The following is a 15,885-nucleotide window of genomic DNA, read 5'->3' as shown; positions in this document are numbered from 1 at the left end:
CTTGCCCCAGGGAATAATTGCAAGATTTCTGTGCCCTTTGTAACTCTTCAAATAGCTTTGTGCACTGCTACCTTTTAGCTCTATTTTCACCTGGATGCTCATCTTGCAGTGATATATTAGAAGGCTTCTGCATTCACGTCTGCAACATGTTACATGGGGTTTTGGCATTTCTTATGGGGAAGGATTTTCATTCTACCCTGGGCCCTTCCTTCCACTCTCCTCTGTCTTTATTAAGAAGACAAGGCAGAGAAAACAAAGAGTTGACAGAGATTAATATGCTCTGTGAATCAAAGGTTCTGGAAATGGTTCTGTGGGTTAGTTATCTTCCTGGTGAGAGTAGGAGACTTGTACAAAATTTCAGTTGAACTATTCTTTTCCATCCCTAGAAAAATGCCAAGGAACTTGGACAAGAGTATTTTAAATGGCATCTATCTAGCACTCCTTTGTTGCCTATTTTGTTACAGCTAATTAAAAGAGAAAAGCCTTTTAATATTTAAGCACCATTAACTCAGCTGAATTATTAAATGTCAATTTGCATTATGTGCATAAAAGGATCAATAAACAAAGAGAATAAAGCAATGGAGGTGGCTGGGGCTAGAGAGATGTCAGCTCCTCTTGTTGGAACTAGAGGGAATTGCTCTCTTGTCTGCCAGTTTGTGGTTGGTAATTATTGGTACTCAAGAGGGAAAGTACCAGGGACTTTCTAGGACTCTGCTCACCAAAGGCACTGCAGGGACATAAAAGATGCTGTCAAGATAAAACGTCACTTGGCTTGATTTCCAGGGGTGTCACTCAGCCTCTGTTGCCTCAGTTCTGTTGACAATTTGCTGACATTTGTTTTTGGTGCTCTCTCCCTTCCTTTTGGATAGGGCTTGGCCTTTGCATTGTAGACTGGAATTAGGTATGGATTGATCCTTGGCTGTGCTTTAGGCTTCCGCCCAACCCAACGATGGCAGAGCACAGTAGCAGCCCTTTCCCCCTTAACAGCACTGCCTGGGGGATAAAAGCTTCAGTGTTTTGTGAGGGCCTGCATTGGAACTCACTCAAGCACAAAGGCTTCTTTCCACTGAGGGGCTGTGTGACAAGCAGCCTCCGCATATCATCAGCAGCACCCATCTCCAATCCTTGGTCTTGCTGGGAGCAGATGGGTGCCAAGTCTCTACAGTCCCCATGGTCCTTGGCATCTCTGCCAGGTTTGCCAGTGGGTGGTTGTGCTGGGGTTGGTGCCATGGTTGCCTGTCCTGTCCCACTAAGTGGCTTGGAGCTCAGAGCAGATCTTGTGTTTGATCACCTGAGAGGTGACTTTGCAGCGGGGGACCTGCGGTGTATGTGGGATGGACACCGCTGTTCCCAGAGCTTTGGACAGAGACAAGTCCCTGCTGCCCAACATATTTCAGTAGTAAAACTGGGGTTTAGATAATTGAATTAAGGGTAGTGTTTGTAGTTCCATCTCTCTCTGTATTGTTCTAAACAGACTTCCAGTGAAATTTTATTTCAGTGGCGCTTTTTTTGTGACTCTTACCACTCTCCTGCTCTCATTCTCCCGTTCCCCCCTCCTGCCCTCTGTTTCACAATTGAAATAGCCTTTTGGTTTCCATGGAAGATGGGGATAGCAGTAGGTAAACATGGCCATTTGTTGAATCTTTCCTCTCTCGTGTGAAAAGAATGTTTGCACTGCCATCATGGCATGATTGCTGTCACATCCCCAGCTCACTCTGAGCCATGTGGATGGGGCCTTGGAAGTGGTGGAACTGTGACAAGAGAGGATTTAGCATTGATTCGGTGCCTGAGTATTTACCCAGCTTTGCAGACAGGCTTTGTAGTCTGCACAGAGCTCTGTGCCTATGCAGAAATTCTCCTGGTACCAGTGGAGCTTTGGTCATGTACATGGGAAGGTCTTGAGGAGAGTTGGGGCAGCAGGTAGTGCCTTGCTTTGCTGCCCCATGTCTGCACACCCACTTTCTGGGGCTAGCAGCCCTGAGCATACATCATTCCTTTTTGCTCTCCTTGTAGAGAGAAGTCCTTTCCTTTGACAGCTCTTCTCTTCCAGTCCTTCTGCCCATCAGCCTCCAGTTCCACCTGGGCTCTTCCACTGAAGAATTTGTGCCTCAGGGTTTTAGCATTTTGAACAGCATCAGCTGGTGTTTTCTGGAAATGTTCCTATTCTTATGCAATTTCTGGTAGTGTACTTTGATTGCATACTCGTTTGGGTTTTGTTCTGTTTCTTCTCTTTTTGCTTTTAGTGTAGCTGGACCTTGAATTTCTATCTCTTCCTGTGTTTCCAGAGTGGGTTTTAGCATGTGGGTGTGACTCTGGTGGAGTCTTCACCAGGAAAGTCTGGAGCATTCCCCTAGCTGGGGAATCCAGTTTAAACCACTGCCTCTGCTTTGTCTTATTTTTCATGATTCAGGAAAAACAGCTGTCATCTGATATTTTTTCAGGTTTTTGATATGAAAAGGAGCCTGTAGTTGCTCATTGATTTGAGTTCATGCACCTTTGCTGCTAATCTAGTCGACAGATGATTAGCAAATTGACTTTTTTCCACTGTTTTGAAGGACTGAAGTGTCTGTGTTGTTCTCTCCTTTTATGTCCTATGTCAAACGATCCAGCCATGAAACAACAGATGAGTTTCAAAGTACTCTGGTTTGAAGATCTGTGCACATGGACCTCTTTGTTGAAGAGTCACTGTTGTACCAAAGGGGGTCGAAGTATAAAAAGGGAAAAAAAAGCAGAAGAAGCAGCACCAGTGGTTCTTCAGAAATGAGCTGATCTTGAATTCAGGGGAGAGAGGGTAAAGCCCTTGGGACCATTCAAACAAAGCCCATTTGCCTGCACAAGTTATTAGCAGCAGATGGTGAGGACATCACCTGTTGGACTTTGCTACCAGTGCTGGCAAGCTGCAGCATGGCTGTGAGAGGCATTTTTCCTGTCTGAGTGGGGATATGCAGCTTCAGTGGCTCCTGCATGCTGTGACAGAGAGGCAGAAAAGAAGTGTGAGTTGCATCTCCATCTGAGCTAGCCTTGGCTCTCTGGTGAGCTGGCTACTCAGAGGCCCCTAGGGATGGATGCAGTGAAAGCTGGAACCAAAGGCCAGAGGGTCTGCAGTATTTCTGGATGCCTAAAGATGTTCATTGCCCTTCAGAGTGTGGTGGGTGCTTGGAGCTGCTGAAGATTGGCTCAGGGGAGTGGAGACCTGGTGGGAGTTTACATAAAGGAGACAAATGATCAAACCTACCAAGGAGTAGGTGCTTGCCTGTCCTGCAGTACTCACCTGTTCCAGCAGCACAGGGGTCAGATAAACAAGTGTCTGTGCTGCCCATGTCCAGTTGACTTCCTCTCTTTATAGCCCTTTTTTCTCGGACTGGGTTGTTTCATTTGGGGGAGTTTTACAAGCTGACAAACAAATCATTTTGTTAGTGGTCTATATCTTTTAGATTAGAGGATTTCTCCCCCAGGCTGCTTGCCTGATTTGTGTTTTCCCCTAAAATGCTCAGGAGATTTAAGTGACAACCAGAGAAGAAATGTGCAATATTTTGAGCAATCAGCTTGGTAGCGTTACCTCTTCCATGTGTGGCTCTGTGGCTCACTGGGTTTTGCACCAATATTTAGAGACACAGGTCATGCTCTGTAGCTGGCACAGCTGGAAGTGGCTTGGGAGAGATGATAAAGTCTCTTTTAGGGCCATTATGAAAGCAGGCATGCTTTTTTCATTTCCCAACCAAAGCTGGAATCTTCCAGGACAGTGTTGCTGAGGTGCAGGCTTGGACTGCCACTGTATCTGGAGGCCCTAAAAATTTGAAGACAAGCTACTTCATATTGCTGGCATTGAGTTGTCTATAGAAATTCCACTCAGGCATGTGAATTAGGCAGTAATGCAGAGTTTATGCCACCATAATGCTCTGTGTGGGTAACATCTGTTGCTTGATGCTTATCGAACAAAGTTGCTGATCAGTTTTGCTCTTCTACTTAGCACTCTGCAGTTAGGTGGACCCATGTAAGAGTATTTTGGGAACATTTAGGAAAGCTAGTGAGCTGCTGCAGGCAGTGGAGTTGGGGATTGAGGTGGTCAGTCACGATCTGGTAACTGATACTTCAGTAAAGCACATAATCCTGCTTTGGTTTAAAGTTGAACAATGGTCTCAGGAGCAGGTGTTGTAGTTGCTGGGGGGTGTACCTGTTATTCATGACATCTCACATGATCTTGTTGCTGGCATTTTTCTAAAATAAACAAAATTATAGAGATGCTTCAAGGAAGTGACATTGATTAAGCAAAAAGTTATTTTAAGACTGGAAATCATCTGGCTGAGCTTTACAAAAAGAAACTCAGTTTCTGGAGATGCAATCAGACAGAGATATAAAGATATAATCTTGGTCTCTTCCAAGTAAAAAAAAAAACCCATGCTATTTCAAGTAGCCAAGTTTTGTGCTCTGTGATTACTTTCCACACCTCTGTCATTTCTCTGTGCACTTCTCACTGAATTTTTTTTTTCTTCGTCCTCAGGAGTAGCTGTGAAGTGTTGTGTGGAGTTAGACCTGGTTCTTTGCACATCTTGTGAGTGAATGTGGTTCATTTGGGGTTGGAACCCTTAGTGTCAGCAGGCAGGGAGGGCTTTCTGATGTCTTTTGGTTTAGGACAGTACTGTGGTAGCACAGAGCTGCTCAGGCAGCACATGACATTGGAAGAGTCAACTTGGATGAGACAGAAGTCCAAGCAGGGGGAGGAGACTCAGGACTGTGGATATGCTTTGATCCTCAGCTATCCCTGGGCCTTCTGCAGTGCCTCTCTCTGTGCTGGGGGACCAGCCTGGCCTTGTGTTAAAAGTTGGAGTTTAACCAGACCACACCTCCTATGGGGAAAGTTCTCTGCAGGGACTGGGCTCCCTTTGCTGTTTCACTGGGAAAAGAGGCTTTGTGAGGGCTGAGGTGAGGAGAAGGAAGCCCCTGAGCAAGCAGACAGGGAATGTGTCTGGAAAATGGTGGTGGCACTCAGTTTGGAAAATGGGCTTCCCTGTGCTGGATGCACAAAGACATCCAACACCTGAGCTCGATTACACCCACCCACTGCCACCTCCTCTCCCTCTGCTCTTGTGCTGGTCTTAACTGCTGACTGATGGCTATGGCTGGTTTTTCCTCAGCCATTAATACAATATTGATCCACAGCCCTGCTGACAGTGTTAATGGACACTGATTGTGTATTATTATTTCCATAATTGTCCTCAAGCTGCAGTGAATTCTCCTTTTCAAATGGCCCATCGATATTGTGACCTGCATTGTGGGTTGTCTGAAGTTTCAGCAGAGCCTGTGGTCTTCATCCCCGGTGGAGCAATCGGTGAGATGAGCTGAGTAGTGCTGGAGCACCCATCAAGGCAGTTTCCATGCCCTCCCAGAGCAGGGTGTTTTGTTTGGCCTTCAGGACGCTGCCCCTGCATGCCCCTCCTGTTGTACTAGATCTTCCTTGCTGCTGCCAAGTGTTGCCAGCACATCTCTTCCCTTTACACGTGTGCTGGCTTTCCTTTGTGCTCTGCTGAGGGGACGTGACCCCTTCCTCATAGGTCTCCGTGTCTGTGTGCCCCTGCTCTCCGGGCAGGTCTGTGCATTGCATGAACGGGATCAAACGCCACCTCCAGCAGCGCCTTGGGGGCTGGAGCTGCCCTGTGGTGTTCTCTGTGTGTGGTCTGTAACCAGCAGTGCTGCGGGGCAGTTCCTGCAGAGGCAGATACTGACAGTGTCTCTTCAGCAAGAAATTCCACAGGTGGGTTTCCTTAGTGAAGTGCTTCAACCCCACCATGGTCTATGCTGTGTATTTTCCCATTTCTGGGAACCCCTTTCAAGATACATCTGTTACATGCCACTTGCTCAGGATGGGAAAGGTGAGGAAAGGAGATGCACAGGTTCTTAAGAGGTTTAAGCTGCAGATAGCAGCTGATGCCTGCCTCGTTTGAATGTAACTAAGCAATGTGAGTCCAGGGAGCCTGTGAACAGGAATGGGAAGGACCTTGGCTTCTTTGCCTAGGGTGTGTACAGAAGAGGCTGAATTATGTCTGCTTCGGATCCATGGAAGATCATTGCTTGCCTTGCAAAGCAGGGTGGTGCATTCAGGCTGAGGAAGAGGAAAGCTCTAGGTGCAGCTTCTTTCTCTCCCCATCCTGGAGGAGGATGGTAGCAGAGGTGGGTGGATTCGGTGCCCCTGTGCGTTCAGCTGCAGGTATTGGCCCAGCAGCTTTGGAGATAAACATTCCTTATCCTTGAGGCAGTCAACAGGACCTGGAGGTGGCAGGGGTAGTGGTGGGACAGAGTCAAACAGTGATGGCTGCTGCTAGAGTTTTGGCTTCTCTGAGAAGGCAGAGAGAGGTGCAGTAAGTGCTGCGCTGCAAAACTGGGGAGCAGCTGCCCCTGCGGGTGCTGACAGTGACTGGGGGAGTGCCTGTGCAGTATCTGTCACTCACCATCCTCTCTGTGAAGGAGCTCTCATCGTTGTCATTTTACTGATGAGATCTGAGGTTCCAGAAGATTAATGACTAGACCTGTGAACCAAATACCGATGACTCAGTCCTCTACAAAAGACAGTTTCTCTCTCCTTTTCTACATTTTCACGGTATTAGCAACCTCTAAGCACCAAGAGTCTCATAAACTTTCCAGGTTATGGTAATAATAACATTGTACAGTACATTGCACTGGGAATAAAGTTATTTTATCCACTTCAATTTCCTTTTGTTTTAATGTGCAAATATATCAAGTGAAAGCATAGTAGGAAATCTTGATGCAGAGGCCAAATGCATTACAGGCCAACCGTTTTCTGAGCAAGGACCTAATGCTGCATGTTCATAGTTTGAGCTTTTTTCCCTTCTAAAGCATCTGACAGTCAATATGTGGCTGGCCTAGTTTCTCTGGAGGGTTTTGTATTGAGAGCCTTCCCTAAGTTGATCTCTTACCTGAAAGTAGAATAAAAATGGTGATACCTTTGTCCCTCAAAGTTTCTGGGAATAATCTTTCCCTTCTTCCCCCTTGGAGGCCATCAGAGGTCCTCCTTGGACCTCTGCTTTGGGGTTGGCCAGCCTGAGGTGAGGGATTCTGCCCCAGAAGGACTCAACAAGGGAGGTTGTCTCTGTTCAGGAGTTGTTCTGTGTGGAGAATGGCTGTGGTTACTCCTTCATCTCCAGCCTTTCTTTGCCTTCCTAAGGGCCTTCTGTGAAACTGTTATTCTGACAGGCATGGTCCTGCTGTCCTGTTGTTCTGGCAGTGTGCAAGCTGTCTGCATGCTGAAATCCTCCAGGAGACGTGGGATGATGTCAAACAATAATGTATTCTTTCTGTTCAAGCACATTAAAAGTGCAATTAATCCTCGCTGTCTCTCTGCCCATCTGTAATACAGCATGAGGTGACTTTCCCAGCCTCTGTGTGCTGTTGCAGGCTGAGCTTGAAACAGAGACCTTCCTGAGCTTCATCTTGTGAGTTAATGCAGTCCCCAAAGAGCTGGGTTCATTTATTGTTCAGCCCCCACCTACTGATATCAAACCAGAGGCAGTGTCTCAGGCTCCTGTGCCATCTACCCGAATGCTTTTCTTTCCAAGACAACTCCAAGCTTTCTGAGTTCCCTTTTGAGAGATCTGGGTTCACATGGGGTTTAAAACATGAAAAAATGGTGTTTTGTTTTGCTGAGGTGCTCTTAATGCCAGAGAAATGTTACAGCTTAAGCAGTGGACTTTTCCCTTGAAGTGATGTCCCTTTCCAACGATTTACCTGAAAGCTGTCAGTGATGGTGACACAAAGAAGTTCAGACACCTGTGAACAAAGCCAGATGTAGACCCTGCTCATAAGCTTCATTACAGCTCAGTGTATGCAGGGAGAATTTGGGAGAAGAGGACAAAATTATGACCCGGGACTTATCCCCAGGGCTGTTGTTTTGTTGTATTCTGGTGCCTTATAAGGATTAGTTCAAATAATGTTTCTTTCAAACTCAGGGATATGCCAGCAAATTACACCAAGATATCTTGGCACCAAAATAGTTGCACAAAAGCCTTTTAATCCTATACCACTCTATCTAATGCTTTTGCTGTGGAAGTTCCCCGTGTGGAAGTGCCTCTGGACAAGTGGTAGAAAAGGGTTACACGACACAGGTGAAGTAATGGAAGTGGAATAGACAAAAGGAAGAGTGAAAGTTGCAGTGCTTACTTTGTATACCACATGGAGTACAGCAGAGCAACTTAAAAGCAACATTTAACCGGGAGCTAGAGCTGCAGATCAATATTCTGATTCTCCATGGGGTATCTGGAAATTAGTTTTTACAGCAAGGTCATGTTTGCAAAGGGAGAATAGAGCCACCAAATGCAGCCCAGAGACTGTGAAGAGAGGTTACCAGAGCTTTGCTGCTTCAGGGTGCCAGGGCCCTGCTGAAATGCAGGCGGTGCAGTTTGGGGACTGGGGTAATGTGCCATAGGATGGGAAGGGATGGAGTCTCCCTTTTAATCAGCAGAGGTCAATCATCATCACAGCCTGTCTCAGCCCTGTAAGAAGTGCTTTACAGTACTGTGGGGCAAAAGGTGTTGTGGTATATCTGCAGAAAACTCATCTGAGGGCTGAAACAGCACAGAAAGCTGTCATTTGGATTAAGAAGTATTAGCAAAGGTTGTAGGTTTCTGAATTCTTCCCCTGCGACTGTTGGCTTGACAAGCATTTGTGGTGTCTTTTCCTGATAAATCACTATTTTAATTAATGTGTTTACATATCTGCATGTATGTCCACACATGTATATGTGTACAAACACACAGAAGTGTGTAAAGAGATATAGAGGTTTGTGCTTTCTCCCAGACTGTGCCATCTAGGCAGGGGAAGGTCACTCTTCTGCTCTGTTGTATTAGTGAATCCCTAACAGTCAGTTTTGGCATTCCATGGTGCCCTGAACATTAGCAGGCATCTTGGGACACCTGCAGAAGGGGAAGACAGTAGAGGCTGAGGGATTTGTCCATGTTTGGGCCATCATAATATTCAAATACACATCTTGCTTCTGTTTGTCAACAGTTTGGAGAGTAATAATGATTTTAACAAACCTCCATGCTGGAAAGACAGAAAAGATGGAAAATGAGAGATTGACTTGCTGTATGTGCAGTGCTGCTGCCTGGATGTTGAGTGGCCACGGCAGGCTGTAAAGACCCAGCAGCAAAGGCAGTTTCCCACTAGTCCTGTATACACTCTTGTGTCCCTGCTGCTTGGTCAGTGAATTGTGGTGACACCAGTTTATAAAGGGTGATCTCAAAGACTGATCTTCTCCACTGCCCGAGCCCAGCCTGTCCTGTTCTCTGTACTTCTGGTAGATTAAACCAGCAAAAATCGCTTCTCTTGCCCAGGTGATTTGGTCTAGAGCATTTTGGTCATGCCAAGGGAATGCAAATAATTTTTAAAAAGGCAGTCTTTGAAGCTCAACTAACCTTCAGGAAAAAGTGGGTGCTTGCTTCAGCTTTAACACGTTGTGCAAAATTTATTCTTGCTTAGGAAGGCTCTCTAAGGCTCATTGCTTTAAACCCTTTGATCATCTCCTCTGTGGTTTGTTCATTTTTGTTATATTCCACTAATGGGAACTAGAGCTGTGACTCCAGAGTCACCTGAAAGCGTTCTAGCAAGCTGAGTAAGTATCCCAGGGGACTGTCAGTGAGACACCCACTCATAGACATGTTTATGGGGTTCTCTGTGTCTTGAAGTACAATTGCATTTACCCCTCAAATAAGTGCAGGTGTGTGGCAGGGCTGCACAGTCACCTTCAGTGCATCTCAGCCACTTCTCTGATCACACAAACGCTTTGGAGTAGAGAGCCAAAGGCTGTTTGCACAGAATTTCAGAGCTGAGGCCTTTTTCTTTATAAAATCCTATTCTACTAGAGCTCGTCTCTTTCTGCTTCTCATCAGGGCTGTTGTAGGTTATAGGAGCTGTTTGGGGTCGTGGCATTTTAAAATTTTGTTTTGGAAACCTGTCTATGTACCACTGGTCTTCAGCCATTTTCCTAGCTAGACTGAGAGTAACTTGTCTCCATTAGCAGCTGTAGGTGGAGAAATCCCTACAAGTTATGGGGTCCTCTGGTCCTCCAGAGGCTGTTTCCCCTGGCTCAGAGTTGAGACAGACAGCTATTTAATATGGGAAAGACTGCTTTTTCCTGCAGTGTGTGCTATGCCTTTTCTAGGGATATGTGCTAATAGCTGTGCAGAGCTTCAGGGCCCTTTCTGACTGCTCAGTAGTTATCCCAGCCCCCTGCAAGGTAAATCATAGTAATCAGGCTTATTTTAGACAGCCATAGAGCAGTTGTGATTTGACCAGGTCCCTGCTATAGCTGTTTGCACATACTCCCTTCTGGGAGAGATAACAGCAGGAAATTTTTAGTCCTCAATCCATGCAGGAGGGTCCACGCCAAAGAAGCTCCATATTCTGCTTCTCAGTGTCTAAAGCTGCTCATCCCAACAGAACCAAAGATTTTGAAATAGTCGTTGGTATCAGTCACTCAGGAAATGGGGAAAATTGCTCAATAATATATCTTCTCAGACCTCCGTGACTCGTTCCCAGAACTTCCTGGCTCTTCCACTCTGTGGCTGAAGAGGTGGGAGAAGCCACCCTGGGCAGTGGGCATAAGGAGATGGGGTGTTGCTCATTTCCATCTTTGCCTCTTCTTTTCTTTCTACAGCTCCTGCTCAGGCCCAAATCATCCATGCTGGGCAGGCATGCGTGGTGAAGGAAGACAACATCAGTGAACGTGTTTACACAATTCGGGAGGGGGACACACTGGTCCTGCAGTGTCTGGTCACAGGACACCCCCGGCCACAGGTAAGCCTTCAGTCATGCCTGTCACCCATGCTCCCCCATGGCACATGTTTGTAGTCTCCACACAGAGGAAAATTGTGGGCAGTGGGGTGTCCAGCTTTCTCCTACATGTTGGACTTGGGTAGGGGCAACCCATTCTGCAGCCCTTAGCTTGTTAAGCTATGAAGAAGCTATGAAGCATTTAAGCTTGGTATCTGGAAAACAATCCACAAAGCTCTGCAGAAGCTTACAAAGACCTTCGACTTGTCTTCAGTATGTGAAATCCCTCCAAAAACTTAAAGTCGAAACTGAACTCTGAAATCTTTAACCCTCTTACTACAAAGTAGGGACATCCTAGAAGATGCTTCCCATACATGCTTGCCTTAGGAGTTGGTCCTTCACGGACCAGCTTCTCTGGATGTACAGCCAAGGGGCTGCTGCTTGGGGGAGTTTGGGAAGTTGGTGGTGCACTTCACTGAGCCCCATGCAAAGCCTGATGTTCATTGCTTTGTGGCCGCCAAGCAGAGGCAGAGTCAGACTTGCAGCACTGGACACAGCCATGCTGTGGTTAGACACAGTCCGGTGGGGAGGTACAAAGCTGATCTTGGCTAATGACTGCAGTCCTTACCTGGGGTGGCCAGAGCTTTGCACAGCCTCAGGCCCGTGCAGCCACCTCAGCACCCTTCAGACACTCAAGCTGGGCTGTTCAGTGTTAGTGTGGATGTGTCTATAGAGTTACTGGCCTAGAGCATCTCTGCCAGCTCTGGGACAGAGCGTGGAGGGAGTGGCAGCTGGTGCACACTGCGAGGCTGGATGTGCCAGACCAGAATACACTCAGGAGAGCCACATGTGATATGTGCCTTGGCCCTATTCCTCAGTCCTGCCAAAGATATTTGTGGCAAGAAGCCATGCATTTTCTTACTCCAGTCAATGCCTCTGTGGGCTTGCTTGTGAGGAGCTTTTTGGTGACAAGGCAATGACAAAAGCAAGGATTTGAAATGTTTTTTGCCATCAAAAGAATATCCTGGAAACAATAAAAAGAAAGTTACCTGAGCCAAGTCAGCAAAAACATCCAACCTAGGCTTGTGACAGTGATGAACAAATGATACCGTGTGCATCAGAAATGGGGAATTTGGTTGCAGTGGCCATGCCTAAGGTTGTTGAATGAGTGGAAAGGCCTTGGCAGGTAGGGATTTGAGCCTGAGTAGCTAGAGAGATTTCTGGAGCAGAGCCTCTTGCAGACAGCAAGCTAGTGGGCAGCACTCTGTCTTGTCACTCTGCCTTGTCACTGCCCAGACCTGCACTGGGGGCACCAGAGCCTAGAAACAGGAATAACCAGGGAGAATGGAGCCTGCATGTATAAAATGTGGCATGCAGCAATTTCTCCCCTCCCTTGTAATGGATTGATTTCTTCCTCAGCTAAGCTTTTGTGCTAACGTTTGTTTAATCTTCTCTTTCCCTTTCTATCAGCCAGTCATTAAAGCATGAAAATGTGGCCAAAATACTCAAATGAGATTGTGATTGAAAAGATTAAAGAGCTGGCTGAAGTGTCCTTCAAAACAAGAGACTCCAAGAGTCTTGGGGCCCTCAGACGATTTCATAAGCCTAAAAAGGCTGAATAAATCCATGGTCAATTGCTCCAAAAATCTGCTCAGCTTGGTGCTCTGTGATGGGATGTACACCCCCTTGCTCCTTCTAGAGCATTAGCACCAAACAGGTGATGGCAGTGAGCTTTAGGCAAAGTCTGGCAGAGTGGCCAAGGTATTTGGTCCATCTTATCCATGGCCAATGCTGAATTGAAATGCCTTCTGCTGGCTGATCTTGCTGGATCTCAGTTCCAGAGTCTAAATTGTTGAAGAGTAGGAGGGCAGCAAACAGCCTTTAGAAGGGAGGTTGCAGGTACAGGAAACCAATGGACTGAGAAAAGCTGTCTTTCTCTTTCATTGTGTGGAGTGCAGAAAACAAGGGGGAAGCTTGTATGGCCACTGTGGGGGCTGTACCTCATTCCAGACAAAGCAGAAACCCTTCAGTCTTTGGGATTGCTGTCTTCTTGCCACCATTCACCATGAAATATCATGCAGCTCTGCTGCCTCTGCAAGCCAGGATCTTAAGACATGCAACATAAGAACAAAGAAATGAAAAGGTGGCTTGAAATCTGAAGGGATTTTTTTTTTCTTTTTTTTTTTTTCCCCTGTATCTTTAAAAACAGTGGAAAAGCTTGTGTACTGCAAAAGGATGACTTACAAAAAAAAATAGACAGGAGTTCCCAGTGGGAAAGGGGCAAGAGTCAGATAGCGACAGCCTTTTCTCACTCATGGAAGAGCAAAAAGCAGAAATAGGCTTGCTGTCCAGAAAAAGATGAGTGTAGACTGCAGTAAAAGCTCTGTATCAGTGAGCTGATGTCTGCTGTAGTGTCGTGGCCTACCAGCCACATGGGGTCTCAAGGATGAATGCTGAAAGTCCTCTGCTGTGCAGATAGTGGCATAAAACTGAGCAAGCTGCTGGGTTTGCAGGATCAGAGCAGGAGTGGCAAACATGCAGTGTGTGTCTGAGTTATCCTGGACCCTTGGATGAGGGGATAGGCAGTGGACCAGAGCCAGCAGCTGGGCTACTGAAACAGACTGAGATCACTAGCTGATCTTTGCTAATCCTGGTTGTGCTGTAGGACCTCTTTATGGAAGTCACTAGGGAGGAGGGGGAAGAGCAACAAAGGGAGCTCTGCTGAATCTTGGGATCTCTATTTTGGGTGCCTGATTTAATTTCTCTTGTTCTTCTCGTGCAGGTGAGATGGACCAAAACTGCTGGCAGCGCGTCGGACAAATTCCAGGAGACGTCAGTGCTTAACGAGACCCTTCGGATTGAGAAGATCCAAAGGCTGCAGGGGGGCCGCTATTACTGTAAAGCAGAAAATGGGGTTGGGGTCCCTGCCATCAAGTCCATTCGAGTAGATGTGCAGTGTAAGTCGTTTAGTGGCAACCCAGACCTTCCCACAGTTCTACTGCATGTCTCTGCCTTGCTGCGGGGCCAGCAGGGAGCTGCATTGCCCTAGGACCACATGCACCTGATTCAGGAGCAGAGGGACTGGCGTGGTCTCCCCAGTGTCTTTTTTTGCCTAGGAGATTAGATCCATCCCTTTAAAATACAGCTCTGCTGTCCTTGTGAGTCATTCTTAACTAGGTGTTCTGATGTCTGTCTCTGACAGGGTTCCCAAGCACTTGTCTGGGGTGGAGCGTTGGGCATGGCTTTTGCTTTCTTTGTCTTCATTTTGAAGCTGACAGAGCTTGAAGCAAGCAATGTTTCTTGAAGTTGGTAGTGCCCCAGATGTTGGGGGTGTTCCTGAAGCCACTGTCCTGTTCCCAGCGTGGCTACTTGTGTAGCATGCTGGAAACAGAGCTGAAAACTCCAGAACATAGCTGAGGAGGGTGAGCTGTGATAGGGTGAATGTGAAGGTGACTCAACATTGTCCTGGTTGGTCGTAGTGCCCATAATGTGAAGGTGACTTAACATTTTGCTGGCTGGTACCCATCCTTCTTGAGTCCTGGAGATCCTGCTGGTGGTTTTCCACCTTGGGCTTCAAGTTTTGAGGATTTCTTTTAATTTTTTTTTTTTTTTAATTGGACTTAATGTTTATTCTTGGGCTGCTGTGGTCAAAAAGGAGGGAAATTAAACTTACCCCCTAAGGCCCAAGTGGAAGAAATCCAAGATTTGTTTTGCTCTCTTGGAGAAGATTATTGTCATTGTCCTTGACTATCTACTATTCCAATTTTCTCCAAATCCAAATTTCAGCTAACACCAAATCCCTCTCCTCACTCATCTGAGAAGAGGTTGGTACTAAAAGGTTATAAAGTATGATAAAGCAGCTGAATCTGTCCCTGAACCTGTCATTAGCTGTTCTACATTCCTTCTAGTGAGAAGCTCCTTCCTTCTGAGCTGAAGGGCACTGTGGTTGTCTGTCAGTGGAACAACCTCCAAGCTCCAAAACCCCAGTACATGCCTGGAGTCTGGGCAGTCCTTTTTTCTGACAGCAACTGCTGCCTGACTGCTTCCTTTTAGTCCTGCTGTCCAGCCCAACTGTGATGTGACTCTCACAAAATGTGCCACAGATTTGGGTGTCCTTAGCTTTTGGCAGGTTCATGATCCACTGTCATACTGTATTGCTGAGAGTAGCTCCCATCTGTTCCTTCCTTCCCCTACCCTTTATTGGAGTAGTGTAGTGTGGGTACTATCCTATCTAGGCTGTGGAAATGGATTGGTTCAACAGCAGCCACTGGACAGGATGAGTGTTTTTTCGTTGGCATTGCCTCGCTTCGTTTAGAGAAGTTCTGGCGCCCACCCTAGAACTGCTTGGCTTCTCTGCCTGTTTCTTCTCCTACATGTGGTGGAGGCATATGATAACTCTCCATTACAAAGGATATTTGGTTTTCTCAAGGCTCAGTGTGGCACCTTGCCAGGGCCTGTGTCTCTAGGAACAGGACTGTGCCTTTTCATGCCCTGAGGGTGGTCCCACAGTGCAGGCTGGAGCTAGAGTAATGTAGTGTCCTGTGGTCCCTCATGCAGCTCTGATCTGTAGAACTGTGGGGCTAATGGTGTGGCCAAGGGCTTTCTCATACTAACATCTACTCTGCAGATGGACTTGGTACTGCACCTCTGTTCTGCTCACTTGGTTCTTGGGGAGGAGAGACTATTTTCTGCTAGTATTTGCAGTAGGTACAAGGGAACACATGGGAAAAGCCACAGTTTTTGTTGAATGCTCACCCAGGCAACCTTCAGCTGAATGAACCAGAATTTGGAAAAAAACCCCCAAACCTTCTTTTCCTGCATCCCATTTTGTAGTTGGAGGTAAGTAATCACCCTCATGTGTACCTTGGTGTCTTTGACAGCTGCTGCTAGTCCTCAGTCATACTTTAGTGTTCAACAGTGAGGTTGTGCAGAGAGCATCCTTGGTGCCAAGAGGATATTAAGCTGGAAACACTAGGAGGTAGCATGATATTCCTCTGCCCCAAGTGGGCATCTGTGAGGCTTTAAAGTATTGGTTAGACACTGGCAGAGAGGCAGCTGCTGTTCTGAGTATTTCCATGTGGGAGAGAGAAAGTGAAGTAAAGA

The 15,885-nt window shown here is 46.7% G+C and overlaps 1 protein-coding gene across 1 annotated transcript in view; it reads left to right on the top strand.

Annotated features, from left to right (window-relative positions):
- Positions 1-15,885, top strand: part of MDGA1 (MAM domain containing glycosylphosphatidylinositol anchor 1) — a 139,015-nt gene that overhangs the window by 37,242 nt on the left and 85,888 nt on the right. The window contains 2 exon segments of the mRNA XM_066314371.1: positions 10,667-10,806; positions 13,565-13,739. Coding sequence (XP_066170468.1) covers positions 10,667-10,806; positions 13,565-13,739 — 315 coding nt within the window.

This window comes from Sylvia atricapilla, chromosome 3, assembly GCF_009819655.1.
Source record: "Sylvia atricapilla isolate bSylAtr1 chromosome 3, bSylAtr1.pri, whole genome shotgun sequence".
NCBI lineage: Eukaryota > Metazoa > Chordata > Aves > Passeriformes > Sylviidae > Sylvia > Sylvia atricapilla.
This window is presented reverse-complemented; position numbering and strand designations above follow the sequence as displayed.